Source organism: Piliocolobus tephrosceles, chromosome 21 (genome assembly GCF_002776525.5).
Source record: "Piliocolobus tephrosceles isolate RC106 chromosome 21, ASM277652v3, whole genome shotgun sequence".
Lineage (NCBI taxonomy): Eukaryota > Metazoa > Chordata > Mammalia > Primates > Cercopithecidae > Piliocolobus > Piliocolobus tephrosceles.
The window spans coordinates 24,467,013-24,486,619 of record NC_045454.1 but is presented as its reverse complement, the minus strand read 5'-3'; the positions used below and the strand labels follow the sequence as shown (position 1 = coordinate 24,486,619).

At 45.8% G+C, this 19,607-nt stretch overlaps 1 protein-coding gene across 3 annotated transcripts in view; it reads left to right on the top strand.

Annotated features, from left to right (window-relative positions):
- Positions 1-3,327: 3,327 nt before the first annotated feature.
- Positions 3,328-19,607, top strand: part of TDRD12 (tudor domain containing 12) — a 101,621-nt gene continuing 85,341 nt past the window's right edge. For 2 of the 3 annotated variants that reach the window (XM_031934815.1, XM_023229066.1), the window contains exons 1-3: positions 3,328-3,666; positions 13,592-13,750; positions 19,047-19,183. In XM_031934815.1, coding sequence (XP_031790675.1) covers positions 3,478-3,666; positions 13,592-13,750; positions 19,047-19,183 — 485 coding nt within the window. In that variant the 5' untranslated portion in view covers positions 3,328-3,477. The remainder of the gene's footprint in view (positions 3,667-13,591; positions 13,751-19,046; positions 19,184-19,607) is intronic. The other variant, XM_023229067.1, reaches the window with a different exon arrangement.

Sequence of the window (19,607 nt, the reverse complement as noted above, 5' to 3'; positions counted from 1 at the left end):
TGGCGTAAACCTAGGAGGTGGAGCTTGCAGTGAGCTGAGATCCGGCCACTGCACTCCAGCCTGGGCGGCAGAGCGAGACTCCGTCTCAAAAAAAAAAAAAAAAAAAAAGTGTTTTCTGCTAGCGCCAGGGTTGGAGGAGGGCAGGTTACAGTATCAATGCGGACCCCTTTCAACCTTGGGGAGACTGGGTGACTAAAGCCCCAGGGCAGTGAGTGTTTTGACTATGGGAGTGTACTATACAAATATTTCCATTTTCTGTGAGCCATGTTGTAAAACGGTTGGGAAATACCATACTGTAGCACAGGATCTAGTCAAAGCAAAAAGGGTCTCTCCAAACCAAGAACTGGGAGAAGTCTGTATTATCCATCTTTGTGGACTGGGAACTGTTTTGGGACTTTCTGTTTAAGATGGGGTCTTGCTATGTTGCCAAGGCTGGGTTCCAACTCCTGGCAAGGGATCCTCCCATCTCACCCTCCCAAGTAGCTGAGACTACAGGCACATGTCACTGCACCTGGCTACAAGACCTCCTGTTTATTTTATTATATATATATTTTGAGACGGAGTCTCACTGTGTTGCCCAGGCTGGAGTGCAGTGGCATGAGCTCAGCTCACTGCGACCTCTGCCTCCTTGCTTCAAGCGATTCTCCTGCCTCAGCCTCCTGTGTAGCTGGAATTACAGGTGCCGGTCACCATGCCTGGCTCATTTTTGTATTTTTAGTAGAGACAGGGCTTCATCATATTAGCCAGGCTGGTTTCGAACTCCTGACCTCAAGTGGTCCACCCACCTTGGCCTCCCAAAGTGCTGAGATTACAGGCCTGAGCCACCTTGCCCAGCCGAGACCTCCTGTTTAAATCAGGTCCTGTCATTTTCCATCTCTTTTTGACGAGGTCTTGAGCTTTCAGGTGAGTTGGCCATACCAGGTGCCTTGATTGGAGGTGAGGCCTTGTCAACCTAATTTCAGGAACAGGTGAACATCATGCACTTGCAGCTGTGTTTTTCTCCCGACTGGCAGCTACACACCTTTCCTCTCCGACCATCCTGCCTGAGAGTTTAAGTGCATGTTATCTGTGGGACCTCGTGCAATCCAGTTTTCTTATAGAACTGCATGCTTACGTGGGCATTCTGTTCCCCAAATATGTAACTCCACAATTTCCATGCTCTCTCCAACTGTTGCAGTCTTTTGAATCTTGCTGGTTCCCTTACTAGCAAATTAACTCATTTTGACTCAGAGAGCCCTGCCAGTTGAAGGGCAGCTGGGAAGAAACCCAGGACCAGGAACCTTTCCAGAAGGTGCAGATCAAGTGGAAATGTTACCAGGAGGCCACGAAGACCCAGGGATTCGTGGCTGACCAGGACTCTTCCTTACCACCAGGGCTTCCAGCTCACAGCATTTAACGGGTGTGGGCTGGCCTAGAGAAAGCAGGAAGACAGGGGCCCCCTGGCGGGCAACAAGGACCAACTGAAGGCCTGGCATGGTGGTTCATGCCTGTAATCCTAGCTGCTCAGGGGGCTGAGGTGGGAGGATGGCGTAAGCCCAGGAGTTCGAGACCAGCCTGGGCCACATAGTGAGACCCCCATCTCTACAAAAAAATTAAAAAATTTTCCAGGCGTGGTGGTGTGTGCCTGTAGTCCCAGCTACTTCAGAGGCTGAAGCTGGAGGATCAACTGATCCCAGGAATTCAAGGCTGCAGTGAGCCATGATTGTGCCACTGCACTTCAGTGTGGGCAACAGAGCCATACCCTGTCTCTTTGAAAAGAAAATGATGAACTTGTAACCACCTAATGGGTTCACCTTGCCCACTGCCTAGACAGAGCCAATTTATCAAGACAGGGAATTGCAATGGAGAAAGAGTAATTCATGCAGAGCCGGCTGTGCGGGAGACTGGAGTTTTATTATTACTCAAATCAATCTCTCCGAGCATTCAAGGAACAGAGTTTTCAAAGACAATTGGGCGGGCAGGAGCTTGGGAAGTGGGGAGTGCTGATTGGCCAGGTTGAAGATGGAATCAGAGTTTGTGGGAGTTTTTCTTGCTGTTGTCTGTTCCTGGTTGGGATGGCAGAACAGGTTGAGGCAGATTATCGGTGTGGGTGGTGTCAGCTGATACACTGAGCTGATCCAAGGGTTGTTGTCTCATGCTTCCCTAAAACGTATAAAACCAAGTGAGGCAGGAAAATAGGGTCTGGAGGTAGGGAACATAAGGCCGATTCACACTTCAGCTATAACGGGAAATATCGTCTCCATAGGGCATACACCCAGCAAATGACTTCGTAACTTTACTTCACCGTCTTCATTTACATCGGGCATACTCCAAACACAGAGTATTTAAATTCACGAAAATTCTGTAACGGGGACTTTGAGCCCCTATGCTCGGGTCCGCTCCCATGCTGTGGAGTGTACTTTTTCAATAAAACCCTTCATTCCTTCCTTGCTTTGTGTGTGCGTTTTGTCAAATTCTTTCTTCAAGACACCAAGAATCTGGACACCCTCCAACTTTAACACAAGCTGTGCCCCAACCACCTCTGGCAAATGTCATTAGGACTTCCTGTGTCAGGGGCGTATGTCCTCAACCTTGGTGAATTTTTTTTTTTTAATTTTTTGAGACAGAGCCTCGCTCTGTCACCCAGGCTGGGGTGCCGTGGCCCGATCTCAGTTCAATGAAACCTCCGCCTCCCGGATTCAAGCAATTCTCCTGCCTCGGCCTCCCAAGTAACTGGGATTCCAGGCATGGGCCACCATGTCTGGCTAATTTCTCTATTTTTAGTAGAGACGGAGTTTCACCATGTTGACGATGCTAGTCTCCAGCTCCTTACCTTATCAGGTGATCCGCACGCCCCGGCCTCCCAAAGTGCTGGGATTACAGGCCTGAGCCACCTCGCCCTGCCGGCAAAATAAACTCTCTGAATGAACTGACACCTGTCTCACATTTTCAGGGTTCATAGGCTCTTACCAATTTTGTTTCAGAGGCAAACCATGGACTGAATTCCTTCCCAAAGTTAGTCGGGCTTCCGCCCAGGAATAAACAAGGACAGCTTAAATTAGAAGCAAGATGGAGTTGGTTAGGTCTGATTTCTTTCACCATCACAATTTCCTCAGTTACAATTTTGCAAAGGTGGTTTCCAACGGACTCAGCCACACGCGGCCCCTCTATCCCTCCAGGGAACAGGTGAATGTCCCTGCGGCCTGGGGGTTCCTGCCGGCGGCAAATGAACGAATCACGCTACCCCGAGCCGGGCCTCTAGGGGCCTCGGCCCATCAGTCCTCCCGGCCACCGCGTGGCGCTGTGCAGGGCGTTGGGCGGTTGGGTGGACCACGTGGTCTCCGACGCCTCAAGGCCTGCTCAGCGTGCGCGGGCATCCGGTCGGTGCGGGAGGCCCGAGGCCAGGCTGGCGGGGAGCCCCGTGCGAGGGGCTGTGTCACTGCCAGGACGGAGCGCGTCGCCTGGGGCCGACCCCGGGGTCCGCGAGGGCTCCTGGGGATGAGGAGTGTGGGGCATCTTCCACGGGGGACCGAGGCACTAAACGTGGAGGGAAGGAAAGCACTCGCGGCAGGGGCCTGGCGGGGGCGGACGCGGCCAGCCTTGCCCGTGACGGCAGGGGACTTCCAGGACGAGGGGGCCCATCTGCCCTCCCGCGCCAGGAGGATGCTCCAGCTCCTGGTGCTAAAGGTGAGCGCTGCGAAGCCAGCTCCACACAGTCTCCCACACACTGCAGAGCCTCGCACCCCCCACCCCGGCACAGCCTCCCATCGCCACACAGCCCCCCACACCCACCCCAGCCCCGCACAGCCTCCCACCCCCACCCTACACAGCACCCACCCCAGCCCCCAACCCGAGTCCCACACAGCCCCCCACACCCACTCCCCCCATCCCAGCGCAACGCATGTCCGCTTTCCACCCCAGCCCTACACAGCTTCCACATCCCCCCACGCCCACTCCCCCCAGCTCACACATCCCCCCGTGCCCACTCCCCGCCCCGCCCACACATCCTCCCACACCCACTCCCACCCCCACACACCCCCAACTCCTACCCTAGCCCCAGCTCCCACCCATTTCCTTATCCCTGCCCGCCCCACAGTCACACCTTCACCCCTGTCCCCACCCCGTCCTCATTCCCACCCCCCCACTCACACCTCCACCCCGACATTTCATCCCCACCACCACCCCATCTCCACTCCCACCTGCACCCCAGCCGCAGCCCACCCCACCTCCGCTCCACCCCCACCCCATATCACACCCCGCCTTCCCCCACCGGAGCCCTCCCCGCGCCCCCACCAGGGGGCGCCCCGGGATGGGAGCTGGGGTAGAAGATGGCGTAGCCCGGGATGCACCTGGAGGAGCGTGGGATTGGCTGCCCCACGGAATGCTTAGTCACAGGGGCCACGCGACACTGGCGTCCCCAGGGCCCCGCTCTCCGTACTCCATGGGGCTCTCAGGCTCGGCGGTTGGACAGGGTCGGGTGGCCCGGGCAGCCCCTCGCCATGGGTCCCGGCTTCCCTCGTGCCCCCGGTCTGTCGTCCTCTCCACTCACCGCGCAGGCTCTGTGTGGGCGATGTACTAGTCCCTGGGGAAGGGACGCCCTTGCTTTTCCGCCTTGGAGTTCGGTGAGGGCTCTCTGGTGAAGGGGAAGGCGTTGCTGGAGGAAGGAGCTGACAGGCCAGAGCAGAGGAGTGGATGTGGGTTATTGGAGAAAGGAAATCGAAATCACTTTGAAAATCACACTTCAGTGGGCCCAGGAGCGGGACTAGCAAATTGTGAGATTATTTTATTTTATTATTTCTTTATTTATTTTTTGAGACAGTTTCACTCTTGTTGCCCAGGCTGGAGTGCAATGGTGTGACCTCAGCTCACTGCAGCCTCCGCTTCCCGGGTTCCCTGCCTCAGCCTCCCAAGTAGCTGGGATTACAGGCGCCCACCACCGCACCTGGCTAATTTTTGTATTTTTAGTAGAGACAGGGTTTCACCACGTTGGCCAGGCTGTTCTCGAACTCCTGACCTCAGGTGATCCACCTGCCTCGGCCTCCCAAAGTGCTGGGATTACAGGCGTGAGCCACCGCGCCTGGCCTGTTTTATTTTTTACAGAGACAAGGTCTTGTGTTGCCTAGGCTGGTCACCTGGCCTCAAGTGATCATCCCACCTCAGCCTCCCAAAGTCCTGGGATTACAGGCGGGAGCCATCGCCTCTGGCCCAGTGGTGCGATTTTTTTTTTTTCTTTTTTTTTTTTTTTGAGACGGAGTCTTGTTTAGTCGCCCAAGCTGGAGTGCAGTGGCCTGATCTCAGCTCACTGCAAGCTCCACCTCCCGGGTTCACACCATTCTCCTGCCTCAGCCTCCCAAGTAGCTGAGACTACAGGTGCCCACCACCACTCCCGGCTATTTATTTTTTGTATTTTTAGTAGAGACGGGGTTTCACCTTGTTAGCCAGCATGGTCTCGATCTCCTGACCTCGTGATCCATCCACCTTGGCCTCCCAAAGTGCTGGGATTACAGGCGTGAGCTACCGCGCCCGGCCAGTGCGATTTTTAAAACCAGCACTCTCCTTCTCTTACTTGATGTCTTGTGTAATCTCTCTGAACAAAGATTCACAAGCGTTTGAGGAAACTGACTCTTACAGAGAATTTGCCCCGAGACTTTTAGGGGTTCAGATCCCCCTGGCAAGCTCCTCTCCCCCAGTCAGATGTTGTCCATCAGTCCTAAGGATGCTAGTCCGATTTCTCCTTTAGAAGAGACAGGGCTCTTCCAGGGCTGCACATCCTGACAGGTGCACAACCATCCAGGGAGAACTTTGAGGGCAGGAGCTGGACTTCCTGCTTTCTGTTAGGGAACCCCTTTCCTCTCAGTTGGGCCCAGGAACCCTTTTATTTACCTGCTTAACTCTGATCTGTCCCCACTTACGGCCCTCACCCAGCTTATCCCCGAGCAAATTCTGTCCTGAATAGGAGTGTCTCCCCAAGTGCGGTGCGGGTACCACCTGTCCTGCAGATGAAGTTAGCTTTTACAGGGATGAAATGTTTTTCCCCCCATGTATCCATCAACAGATGATTGGGTAAACGGAAGGTGGTTTGTACATATACAATGGAATATTATTTAGCCTTAAATATCTGAGAAATCTTTGCCTGACTTGCAGTTACGAAGATTTTTTCCCCTATGTATCCTTTTATTATTTAAAAAAATTTTTTTTTTTGAAATGGAGTCTTGCTCTGTTGCCCAGGCTGGAGTGCAGTGGAGCAATCTCGGCTCACTGCAACCTCTGCCTCCCGAGTTCAAGCGATTCTCCTGCTTCAGCCTCCTGAGTAACTGGGATTACAGGCACGTGCCACCGCAGCCAGCTAATTTTTTATATTTTTGGTAGAAACGGGGGTTTCACCATCTGGTATCCAACTCCTGACCTCAAGTGATCTGCCTTCCTCGACCTCCCAAACTGCTGGGATTACAGGCATGAACTGCTGCACCTGGACCCCCATGTATCCTTTTAGAAGTTTTATAATTTTATATTTTACATTTAGAGATATGATCTGAGTTAATTTTTGTATATGGTGCGAGGAATGGCTGAAGTTTCATTTCTTTGCACACGATTATCTAACTTATGACTATCCTTCCTCCTTTGTGTCTTATCAAAAATCAATTGACTATATGTGTGATTATATTCCTGCTATATTGATTTATGTACAATACCATGCCGTCTTATTACTGTAGCTTTATAGGTAACTCTTGAAGTCAGGTGATATGAGTCTTCCATCTATATTCTTTTTCAGAATTGTTCTAGTTCCTTTGCTTTTCTAATATGCATTTTGTAATTGCTTGTTGAGTCTACAAAAAAAAAAAAAAAAAAGAAAATAAGCTCTGCTGGAATGGAGTTGTGTTTATAGATGGGTTCAGAGAAAATATATTAATCCATGAACACAGTATATCTATACTTATTTAGGTCTTCTTTCATTTCTTTCCATCAGTGTTTTATAACTTTCAGCATAGGAATTTTGCACATATTTTTAAGATTTAAACCTTTAAGTAATTACTGGGTTTTGTTTTTCAGTAAAAGACACAGGGTCTTGCTCTGTTGGCCAGGCTGGAGCGCAGTTCTGTAATCACAACTTACTGCAACCTCAAACTTCTGGGCTCAAGGGATCCTCCTGCCCCAGCCTCCTGAGTAGCTGGGACTAAAAGCATTTGCCCCCACTCCTAGCTAATTTAAAAAATTTTTGTTTTAGAGATAGGGTCTCACTGTGTTGCCCAGGCTGGTGTCTCAAACTCCCGGGCTCAAGCAATCCTCCCACCTCAGCCTCCCAAAGTACTGGGATTACAGGAGTGAGTCACCACTCCCAGCCTTTTTGTAATTTTCAATTTCCAATTTCCATTTCTGGAATATAGTAATACGATTAAATTATTGTTTTTTAATTTAATTTTAAGTTCCAGGATACAAGTGCAGGACGTGCAGGTTTGTTACATAGATAGACGTGTGCCATGGTGGTTTACTGCAGCTATCAACCCATCATCTAGTTATTAAGCCCCACGTGTATTAGTTATTTATCCTGATACTCTCCCTCCCCTCTGCCCCACAGGCCCCAGTATGTGATTACCCTCCCTGTGTCCATGTGTCCTCATTGTTCAGCTCCTGTTTATAAGTGAGAACATATGGTGTTTGGTTTTCTGTTCCAGTGTTAGTTTGCTGAGGATAATGGCTTCCAGCTTCATCCATGTCCCAGCAAAGGACATTATCTTGTTCCTTTTAATGGTTACATAGTATTCCATGATGTATATGTACCACATTTTCTTTATCCAGTCTATCACTGATGGGCATTTGGGTTGATTCCAAGTCTTTGCTATTGTGGCTAGTGCTACAATGAACATACGCATGCATGTCTTTATAACAGAATGATTGATATTCCTTTGGGTATGTACCCAGTAATGGAATTGCTGGGTCAAATGGTTTCTCTAGTTCTAGATCTTTGAGGAATCGCCACACTGCGTTCCACAAATGGTTGAATTAATTTACACTCCCACCAACAGTGTAAAAGCATTCCCATTTCTCCACAGCCTCGCCAGCTATCTGTTGTTTCTTAACTTTTTAATAATATGCCATTCTGACTGGCATGAGATGGTATCTCATTGTGGTTTTGATTTGCATTTCTCTAATGATCAGTGGTGTTGAGCTTTTTAAAATATGTTTGTTGGCCGCATAAAGATCTTCTTTTGAGAAGTGTCTGTTCACATACTTTGCCCACTTTTTCATGGGATTGTTTTTTTTCTTGTAAATTTGTTTCAGTTCTTTATAGATTCTGGATATTAGACCTTTGTCAGATGAAAGACTGCAAAAATTTTCTCCCATTCTGTAGGTTTTCTGTTAACTCTGATGATAGTTTCTTTTGCTCTACAGAAGCTCTTTAGTTTAATTCAATCTCATTTGTCAATTTTTGCTTTTGTTGCAATTGCTTTTGATGTTTTTGTCATGAAATCTTTGCCATTGACTATGTGTTGAATGGTATTGCTTAGATTTTCTTTTTCTTTCTTTTTTTTTTTTTGAGATGGAGTCTCGCTCTCTTGCCCAGGCTGGAGTGCAGTGGCACAGTCTTGGCTCACTGCAAGCTCCGCCTCCTGGGTTCACGCCATTCTCCTGCCTCAGCCTCCTGAGTAGCTGGGACTGCAGGCACCCACTACCATGCCCGGCTAATTTTTTTGTATTTTTAGTAGAGATGGGGTTTCACTGTGTTAGCCAGTATGGTCTCGATCTCCTGACCTCTTGATCTGCCCGCCTCAGCCTCCCAGAGTGCTGGGATTACAGGTGTAAGCCACCACGCCCGGCTGGTATTGCTTAGATTTTCTTCTAGGGTTTTTTATAGTTTTAGGTTTTACATTTAAGTCTTTACTCTATCTTGAGTTAATTTTTGTGTAAGGTGTAAGGAAGGGGTCCAGTTTCAATTTTCTGCATATGGCTAGCCAGTTTTCCCAGCACCATTTATTAAATAGGGCCTCCTTTCCCCATTGCCTGTTTTTATCACGCTTGTCAAAAATCAGATGGTTGTAGATGTGTGGTCTTATTTCTGAGATCTCTATTCTGTTCCATTGGTCTGTGTGTCTGTTTTTGTACCAGTACCACGCTGTTTTGGTTACTGTAGCCTTGTAGTATAGTTTGGAGTTGGGTAGCATGATGCCTCCAACTTTATTATTTTTGCTTAGGATTGTTTTGGCTTTATGGGCTCTTTTTTGGTTCCTTATCAATTTTAAAGTAGTTTTTTCTATTTCTGTGAAGAATGTCAATGGTACTTTAATAGGATTAGCATTGAATCTATAAATTACTTTGGACAGTATGGCCATTTTCACGCTATTCTTCCTATCCATAAGCATGGAATGTTTTTCCATTTGTTTGTGTCCTCTTTTATTTCCTTTGTTAGTTGTATTCTTAGGTATTCTCTTTGTAGCAACAATTGAATTATTTCAATAATCTTGTGCCTTGTAGCCTTGTAAAGTCAATTATTAGTTCTGGCATATATATTTTTTATTGTAGTAAAATACTTGTAACATAAGATTTGCCATCTTAACCATTTTAAAGTGTACAGTTCATGGTATTAAATACATTCATAATGTTGTACAACCATCACCAGTGTCCATCTCCAGAAGTCTTTTTCCTCTTGTAAAACTGAAACTCTACTTTCTCTGTGAATTTGATTACTCTGAGTGCCTCATGTAAGTGGAATCATAAAGTTTATCCTTTTGTGACTGGCTTATTTCACTCAGCATAATGTCCTCAGGGTTCATTATGTTGTACCATGTGTCAGAATTTCCTTTCTTTTGAAGCCCAATGCAGTGATGTGAACGTGAGGACCCAACTACTTGGGAGACTGAGGCGGGAGGATTGCTTGAGGTGTGGATTGCTTGACGTAAGGTGGGCGATATAGCAAGACCCTGTCTCTTAAAAAAAAAAAAAAAAAGTCTTTTAAAAAAAGAATTTCCTTCCTTTTTCAGACTGAATAATAGTCCATTCTATACCACATTTTGCTTATCCATTTATCTGTTGAGGGACATTGAGTTGCTTCTACATTTTAGCTATTGTGAACAATGCTGCTATGAACACAGGTGTGTAAGTATCTCTTCAAGATCTTTCAATTCTCGTGGATCTACACCCAATAGTGGAATTGCTGCATTGTATGGTAATTATAGTTTTAATTTTTTGAGGAGCCACGCTACCATTTTCCACAGCAGCTATGTCATTTTACATTCCTACCAACAGTGCACAGTGATTCCAGTGTCTCCACAGCCTTGCCAACACATTATTTTGTTTTAACACACCTTCCTGCACACTGAGTTTTCAGGGTTTTTTTGACAGTAGTTATCCTCGTGAGTGTCAGGTAGTATCTCACTATGGTTATGATTTATATTTCTCTAATGATTAGTGATGTTGAGCGCCTTTTCATGTACTTATTGGCCATTTGTATATCTTCTTTGGAGAAATGTCTATTCAAATCCTTCGCCCATTTTTTAATTGGTTGTCTGGGTTTTTATATTGTTTTAGGAGTTCTCTGTGTATTCTGCATATTAATTCCTTATGAGATATAAGCTTTGCAAATATTTTCCCCCATTCCATAAGTTGACTTTCTACTGTGGTGATAGTGACTTTTGATGCACACAATTTTTAAATTTCAATGAAGCCCAGTTTGTCTGTTTTTTCTTTTGTTGCCTGTGCCTTTGGTGTCATATCCGAGAAATTGTCAAATCCAATGTCACAAAGCATTTGTTCTGTGTTTTCTTTTGTAGTTTTAGGCCTTCCATTTAGGTTTTGGATCCATTTTGAGTATAGTGTCACATAAAGGTCCAAATTCATTGGTTTTTTTTTTCTTTTTGAGACAGAGTCTCACCGTGTTACCCAGGCCGGAGTGCAGTGGTGCAATTTCAGCTCACTGCAACCTTCACCTCTCAGGTTCAAGTGATTCTCTTGGCATAGCCTCCTGAGTAGCTGGAATTACAGGCATGTACCATCACACCTGGCTAATTTTGTATTTTTAGTAGAGATGGGGTTTCACCATGTTGGCCAGGCTTGTCTCGAACTCCTGACCTTAGGTGATCTGCCTGCCTTGGCCTTCCAAAGTGCCGGGATTACAGGTGTGAGCCACTTTGCCTGGCCTCCAAGTTCATTCTTTTGCATGTGAATATCCAGTTTTCCCAACACTCATTTATTACAAAACCTTTCCCTGAATGGTTTTGGTACCCTTGTCAAAAATCATTTAAATAGATACACAAGGGTTTATTCTGGACTCTCTATTCTACTCTGTTGGTCTATATGTCTTTAGTTCAGTACCACACCGTTTTGATTACTGTAGCTTTGTAGTGAGGTTTTGGTAAAGTTTTGAGATCAAGTGTGAGTCCTCCAGTTTTGTTCTTTTTTGATATTGTTTTGGCTGTTTTGGGTCCCTTGGGATTTCACATGAATTTTAGAATGTGCTTTTCTATTTCTGAAAAAAATATCATTGTGGATTTTGGTAGGCATTGAATTGAATGTGTAGATTGCTTTGAGCAGGATTGACATCTTAATGATATTAAGTCTTCCAGTCAATGAATGTGGGATATCTTTCCATTTATTTGTGTCTTCTTTAATTTCTTTCAGCAGTGTTTTATAGTTTTCATTGTAGTTCTAATTTTTTAATAGACTCCTTAAGGTTCTCTGTATAGACAATCGTGTTGTTTATGAATAAAGACAGTTTTTTTTTTTTTTTGAGGTGGAGTCTCGCTCTGTCACCCAGGCTGGAGTGTAGTGGCTGGATCTCAGCTCACTGCAAGCTCCGCCTCCTGGGTTCACGCCATTCTCCTGCCTCAGCCTCCCGAGTAGCTGGGACTACAGGTGCCCGCCACCTCGCCCGGCTAGTTTTTTGTATTTTTAGTAGAGACGGGGTTTCACCGTGTCCGCCAGGATGGTCTCGATAGCCTGACCTTGTGATCTGCCCGTCTCGGCCTCCCAAAGTGCTGGGATTACAGGTGTGAGCCACAGCGCCTGGATAAAACTGTATTTTCTTTCAGACTTCCCACCGTTGGTCTTCTCTGGACTCCTTGGGGTCTCATCTCTGCCAAGAATATGACGGGTGTTCTTATGCAGACCTTAGGGCTCCCCTTCTTTGGCTCTCCATTTAGGAATTTTACCCTTTAATTCTCAAGCTGCTATGGCAGCCCCAAACTCTGTTCTCTGATTTCCTCAAGCCACAAACATTATGACCTTCTCCTTGAATTGCAGCTGCTTAACACCACGTGGACTGGGGAATGGGCTCAGGGGAAAAGCCATGTAAAAGTGGATCTCACCCAGGGAAGTTTCCTTCTTTCAAGGGTTGACTCTCCTCCAGGTTCTGCTTGCTTTTGGTAGCTCGTCACTGCCTTCAAATTGTTATTTTGTATTTTTTCCAGGATTTATCATTGTTACTCATAGGTGATATAGAAACTATTCTGTTGTTACTGGAACCAGAATAACTGCTGTTCTTTTTTCTGGTTATTTGTTATAAAAATGTTCAAACCTTCAGAAAAGTAGAAATAATACTAATGTGAATACCTGTATTCTTGCCACCTTGGATTTAGGATCCCAAATCTCAAGATGTCATTTTTCTAGGCAGAGTTAGGTAATACTTTTGAAAAATCATGAGTTCTTGGCTGGGCTCAGTGGCTCACGCCTGTAATCCCAACACTTTGGGAGGCTGAGATGGGTGAATCACCTGAGGTTAGGAGTTCGAGATCAGCCTGGCCAACATGATGAAATCCTGTCTCTACTAAAAATACAAAATTAACTGAGCATGGTGGTGTATGCCTGTAATCCCAGCTACTGAGGAGACTTAGGCAGGAGAATTGCTTGAACCCAGGAGGTAGAGGTTGTAGTGAGCTGAGATTGTGCCACTGCACTCCAACCTGGGTAACACAGTGAAACCTTTTGGTATTTTCAATTCAAATTTAGCTTTTCACTTTATATTTGTGTCTTTAACAATGAAAATCTTGGCTTCTAATAACAATAGTACACAACAAAATACATTCCAGGAAGTCTGACTTCCTTCCGTGTCCCTTCTCCATTTCTCCCCTCAGGTCATGGTTTGCATTTATTTTGGTTTATCTGTCATTATTTCTTTTTTTCTTATGAGCAGAATGTACTTATATTCACAGTGCTTTCTCTTTCTTACAAAAGAATAATACAGATCAGGAACAGTTGCTCATGCCTGTAATCCCAGCACTTAGGGAGGCCCAGGTGGGAAAATTGTTTGAGCCCCGGAGTTTGAGACTAGCCTGGGCAAAATAGCGAGGCACCATCTCTGTTTTTTTTTTTTTAACAAACAAAAGTACTAGAAACATTGCTCTGAACCTTGTGTTTGTATATTATTATGGATTTTTCAGAATATAGGAGATTGAGGACATCTGCTTGTTTTTTGAGTCACAACACATAATTGAGAATTACATCCTATTGGTTACGTATTTTAGAATTTTATCTTTGGTCTAACCATTTAAGCAAAGGCATTTGTCAAGAATTTGTTAGGTCACTTAAATTAGAAACAGTAATCATGGCTCTAAAGTTTATTATTTTGTGGTACTACTTTTAAATCATATATTGTTCTGTTTGTTCTTTAAAAATTTTACAGATTGAAGATCCAGGTTGCTTCTGGGTTATTATAAAAGGGTGTAGTCCCCTTTTAGATCATGATGTCGACTATCAAAAATTAAATAGTGCCATGAATGACTTCTACAACAGCATGTGTCAGGATATAAAAATAAAACCATTAACATTGGAAGAAGGACAGGTATGTATCTAAATGTTATTTAATCACTATGTCTTGAAACACCACTCACAATATAAACTATTTTGGCAATGACGATGATTCAAACTTTTAGAGTATTTTAATTTCTTACACTCAGTGGCTTGTGGTAGGTTTTTTTTGAGATGGAGTCTCGCTCTGTCATGCAGGCTGGAGTACAGTGGCACCATCTGGGCTTACCGCAACCTCCGTGTCTCAGATTCAAGCACTTCTCCTGCCTCAGCCTCCTGAGTAGCTGGAATTACAGGCATGGGCCACCACACCCAGCTAATTCTGGTATTTTTAGTAGAGACGGGGTTTCACCATATTGGCCAGGATGGTCTGGAACTCCTGACCTCAAGTGATCCACCCGCCTTGGCCTCCCGAAGTGCTGGGATTACAGGCGTGAGCCAGCGCGCCCGGCCCGTGTAAGGTTCTTTAGTTTGCACAAGATTCAGGCTAGTCATGGAAGGGGGTGGCCACCACATAAGGTCCATGTGGTGCAAGAGGAGACAGAATGTCATCTATACCCAGGCATTAGGGCCATCCCTCTGGGCCTCCGGGGCTGAGAACCAGGGGATTACTTGAGATCCCACAGAGGTATAGGGACCTCAGCAAAGAGGGAGTGGGTCTTTAGTGTAGGGCCAACGCCTCCCTTTTGGTTGCTCATGACTTTGGCCAACTCACATGTCTTCATTTTCCTTACTCCACACCATGGCCCCTCCTTGCCTTCTTGCAGCCTCAGCTCCCACCACCCCTTGTCATGGTCTCCGCAACTCAGCTACTTTTCAGAAGAGAGTGATTTTTTGTAATGGTATAGTAGGAAAAGATTTATAACCTCTTTATGAGAAAAAGCAGAAATAATTTGAATCCCCTTCCCCCAAATCATCATTAATAACATTTATTTTATTGTATGTGCTGCTGAAGCAAGCACAATAACATAATTATTTGTTTCCATGCCATTGACTGATTGAAGAAGTTAAACCAGGTCTATTGTTTTTAAAAATATTCCACATTTTGGGCTGGATGTGGTGGCTCCTTCCTGTAATCCCAGCACTTTGGGAGGCCAAGGCGAGAAGATTGCTTGAACCTAGGAACCTAGGAGTTTTGTGGACAGCCTGGGCAACATAGTAAGACGCTATCTCTACAAAACATAAAAAGATTAGCGGGCATGGTAGCACGTGCCTGTGGTCCCAGCTACTCTGGAGGCTAAGGCAAGAAGATCACTTCATGGAGCAAGACTAAAGGCACCATTTTTCCCACAGCAGGTCCTCACTTCATGTCTCTGCATCACATCTTGGTAATTCTCCCAATGTTTCGAACTTTTTCATTATTATTCTGTCTGTTATGGTGATCTGTGGCCAGTGATCTTTGAATTAGTATTTTAATTGTTTTGGGGTGCCACCAATTGCATCCATGTAAGATGGTGAATTTTATCAATAAATGTGTGTTCTTACTGCTCCACTGTCTCTCCCCCTCTGCCCAGGCCTTCCTGTTCACTGACGCACAATTGAAATTAGGCCAATTAATAACCCTACAATGGCGCCTAAGTGTTCAGGTGAAAGGATGAATTGCATTAAATTAAAAGCCAGAAATGATTGAACTTAGAGGAAGACATTTTGAAAGCTGAGATAAGCTGAAAGCTAGGCCTCTTGCACCAAACAGTTAGCAAAGTTGTGAATGCAAAGGAAAAGTTCTTGAAGGAAATTAAAAGTGCCACTCTGGAAAACACACAAATGGAAAGAAAAAAAAAAAAAGACACAGCCTTATTGGTAATATGGAGAATGTTTTATTGGTCAGGATAGAAGCTCAAACCAGTTACCACATTCCCTTCAGCCAAAGCCTGATCCAGAGCAAGGCCCTAACTCTCTTCAATTGTATAAAGGCTGAGTGAGGTTAGGAAGCTGCAGGGTAAAAATATGAAGCTAGCAGAGGTTGGTTCGTGAGGTTTAAGGAAAGAGGCCATCTCCACGACTCAAAGTGCAAGGTGAAGCGCAAGGGCTGATGGAGAGTCTGCAGCAGTTTCTCCAGATGTAGCTAAGATCATTGATGAAAGTGGACACACTAAATAACAGGTTTTCAATGTATACAAGACAGCCTTCTATTGGAGAAGATGTCTTCTCAGACTTCCAGAGCTAAATAGGAGAAGTCAGCCAGGTGCGGTGGCTCACACCTGTAATCATAGCACTCTGGGAGGCTGAGGTGGGTGGATCACCTAAGGTCAGGAGTTTGAGACCAGCCTGGTCAAAATGGTGAAACCCCATCTCTACTAAAAATACAAAAATTAGCCAGGTGTGGTGGCAGGCGCCTGTAATCCCAGCTACTGGGGAGGCTGAGGCAGGAGAATTGCTTGAACCCGGGAGGTGGAGGTTGCAGGGAGCTGAGATAGTGCCACTACACACTAGCCTGGATGACAGAGAGAGACTCCATCTTAAAAAATAAATAGGGGAAGTCGGTGTCTTTAAAGGACTAAAGCTTTAAAGGTCAGAGTGGCTTTCTTATTAAGGACTAATGCAGCTGGCGACTTTTAAGTTGAAGCCAGTGCTCATTTACCATTCCAAAAGTCCTGTGACCCTTACAAGAAAGCCTGAATGACAGCATATCTGTTCACGCATGGCTTACTGAATATGTTAAGCTTACTGTTGAGGTCTATGCTCAGAAAGAAAGATTCCTTTCAAAATATTACTGCTGAGCTGGGTGCAGTGGCACGTGTCCACAGTCCCAGCTACTTGGGAGCCTGAGGCGGGAAGACCACTTGGGCCCAGGAGTTTGAGTCCAGCCTAGGCAATGTAGTGATGAGACCTTGTCTCTAAAACAAAAACAACAAACAATTAATGCTCATTGACAGTGCACCTGGTCACTGAAGAACTCTCATGGAGATGTATGAGATGAATGTGGCTTTCATGCCTCATTTTCAAGGTTGACTGGCTATGTAAATTATTAACTATTCATGGTGTTTCTACAGGATGCTTTGATTTCAGCATTAAATAGAAATACCCTTCATCCTTTGTCAGGATTTCTGTTGAATTATTCAACTTTTGAGTTATATGAGGTTCTCTAGAACCTATCCTTTGCAGTATGGCTGTACTGTATTTTCCAGCTTACATTCCCGAGGACAGCAATCTCTATCAGTCCCCTTCTTTTCTGTTTGAGCACAGCTCTTCCTGCTGGACTGCTTTATAAACCTGTGGCTAGCATACGGTTTATTAGTTGAGTTGGCTGTGGCCTGGCAGTCCTGTGGTACAGTCAGGATGCCAAGGGTTGTCACCTCTGCAGGGTGGTTCTCCTTAAAAGGGGCTGCAGGCATTTACAGATGCTTCTTAACTTACGATGAGGTTATGTCCTGATGTTGTAAATAAAAAATGCACTTAATACACCTAACCTGCTGACCAGCCTAGCTTACCCTAGCCTACTTAAATGTGCTCAGAACACTTACATTAGCTTACAGTTGGGCAAGATCACTTAATACAAAGCCTATTTCATAGTAAAGTTTAAATATCTATGTATTTTATTGAATACTGCACACTATGTAAAAATTGCAATAGTTTCACACCATCATAATGTTGAAAATTGTAAGTTAAACCATCATAAGTCAGGGACTCTGTACTTACTCAGCCATCAGACAGGTAGTTGATTGATTGATTGATTGATTGATTGATTGATTGAGACAGACTCTCATTCTGTTGCCCAGGCTGGAGTACAGTGGCGTGATCCTTGGCTCACTGCAACCTCTGCCTCCCTGGTTCAAGCGATCCTCCTGCCTCAGCCTCCTGGGTAGCTGGGACTACAGGCACATGCCACCATCCCTGGCTGATTTTTGTATTTTTAGTAGAGACGGGATTTTTCCATGTTGGTCAGGCTGGCCTTGAACTCCTGAGCTCAGGTGATCCACTCACCTCGGCCTCCCAAAGTGCTGAGACCACAGGCGTGAGCCACCACGCCTGGCCCAGTTAGTTTATTTTTAAAACATTTTATTGCTGTTATTTTTTGAGACAGGGTCTCACTGTGCCACCCAGGCTGGAGTGCAGTGGTGCGATCATAGCCCACTACAGCCTCCAGCTCCTGGGTTCAAGCGATCCTCCTGCCTCAGCCTCCCAAGTAGCTGAGACTACAGGCACGTACCACCATGCCTGGTTCAAGTAGTATTTGAAGACTTAGTATATGTCAGGCACTGTGCTAGGTGCTGGGCATTTGGTGGTAAACAAAACAGGCAAAAATCCATGTCATCAAGGAGCCAGTGTCCAGTTATGACAGATAGTAAACAAATGTCAGAGGCCAATAAGAGTCATGGGGAGGCTGGGTGCGGTGGCTCACGCCTGTAATCCCAGCAGTTTGGGAGGCTGAGGTGGGTGGATCACCTGAGGTCAGAAGTTCGAGACCATCCTGACCAATATGATGAAACCCCGTATCTACTAAAAAAAAAATACAAAAATTATCTGGGCCTGGTGGCATGCACCTGTAATCCCAGCTACTTGGGAGGCTGAGACAGGAGAATCGCTTGAACCCGGGAGGCGGAGGTTGCAGTGAGCCAAGATTGCACTGTTGCACTCCAGCCTGGGCAACAAGAGCAAAACAACATCTCAAAAAAAAAAAAAAAAGAGTCATGGGTAAGGGAGTGGAAGGATGAGTCTGGTGGCAGCTTCCTGTTGGGCAGACACATTATTGGCAATCATTCCTAAGCATTATTTCCTGATTTAAGAAGGTAAAGGAATGCATTTTTCTTATTTTACTTTCTAAAAATTGTCCTCAGTTAAGGAGTGAAAACGATTGTAGTAAGAAAAACAGTGACCTAGTACCCAGGCAGCCTGTGTTCCTGAGGTTTTCTTATGGGCAGAGGAACTCAGCTTGGATAGGCCTGGCCTCCTGGCATCTCTTTCCTCTGCTGTAAGGGAGAATGTTGACTGGAATGGTTTTAAGAGTACCTTTTAGCTCTCTTGTTCTTTGACGAGATGTTAACACTGACCTGAAAAAACCTTTCTGTTGGCTGGGCGCGGTGGCTCACGCCTGTAATCCCAGCACTTTGGGAGGCTGAGGCGGGCGGATCACGAGGTCAGGAGTTTGAGACCAGCCTATGCAACATGGTGAAACCCCGTCTCTACTAAAATACAAAAATTAGCCAGGCATGGTGGTGGGCGCCTGTAATCCCAGCTACTTGGGAGGCTGAGGCAGGAGAATTGCTTGAACCTGAGAGGTGGAGGTTGCAGTGAGCTGAGATTGTGCCACTGCACTCCAGCCTGGGCTACAGAGTGACACTCTGTCTCCAAAAAATAAATAAATAAAAATAACTCTGTTTATTTTGCAGGTGTGTGTGGTCTATTGTGAGGAACTAAAGTGCTGGTGCAGGGCCATTGTCAAATCAATTATGTCTTCCGCAGACCAGTACCTGGCAGAATGTTTCCTTGTGGACTTTGCCAAGAACATTCCAGTCAAATCCAAAAAGTATGTATACCTTACACTCTTGTCAGAGACAAATGTCAGTTTCAAAGGAGAATGTCCATTTTAAAGTATGGGGCTAGAGGTCACTACCATTGAGAAAAGACGAAACTGGAGTTCTTTAACTTCAAGAAAGGGCGCTTTGTTGGTTTCAGGTCTGCACCCACTGACTGGCAGAGCGGGTGGGCAGGATGAAGGCTAAGGTGGCTCTGGCCCTCTGCTACTGTCTGTCCTGGCAGGGCAGGCAGGTTCAGGTGATGTTCTCTGCGTCTCCTGGCTGCTCTCTGCATCTCCTGGGTTCTCTATCACGTGACTGCTCTCTGCATCTCCTGGGGTTCTCTCTCTATCACCTGGTTACTTTCTGCGTCTCCTGGCTGCTCTCCGCATCTCCTAGGGTTCTCCCTGCATCTCCTGGGGGTTCTTTCTGCAT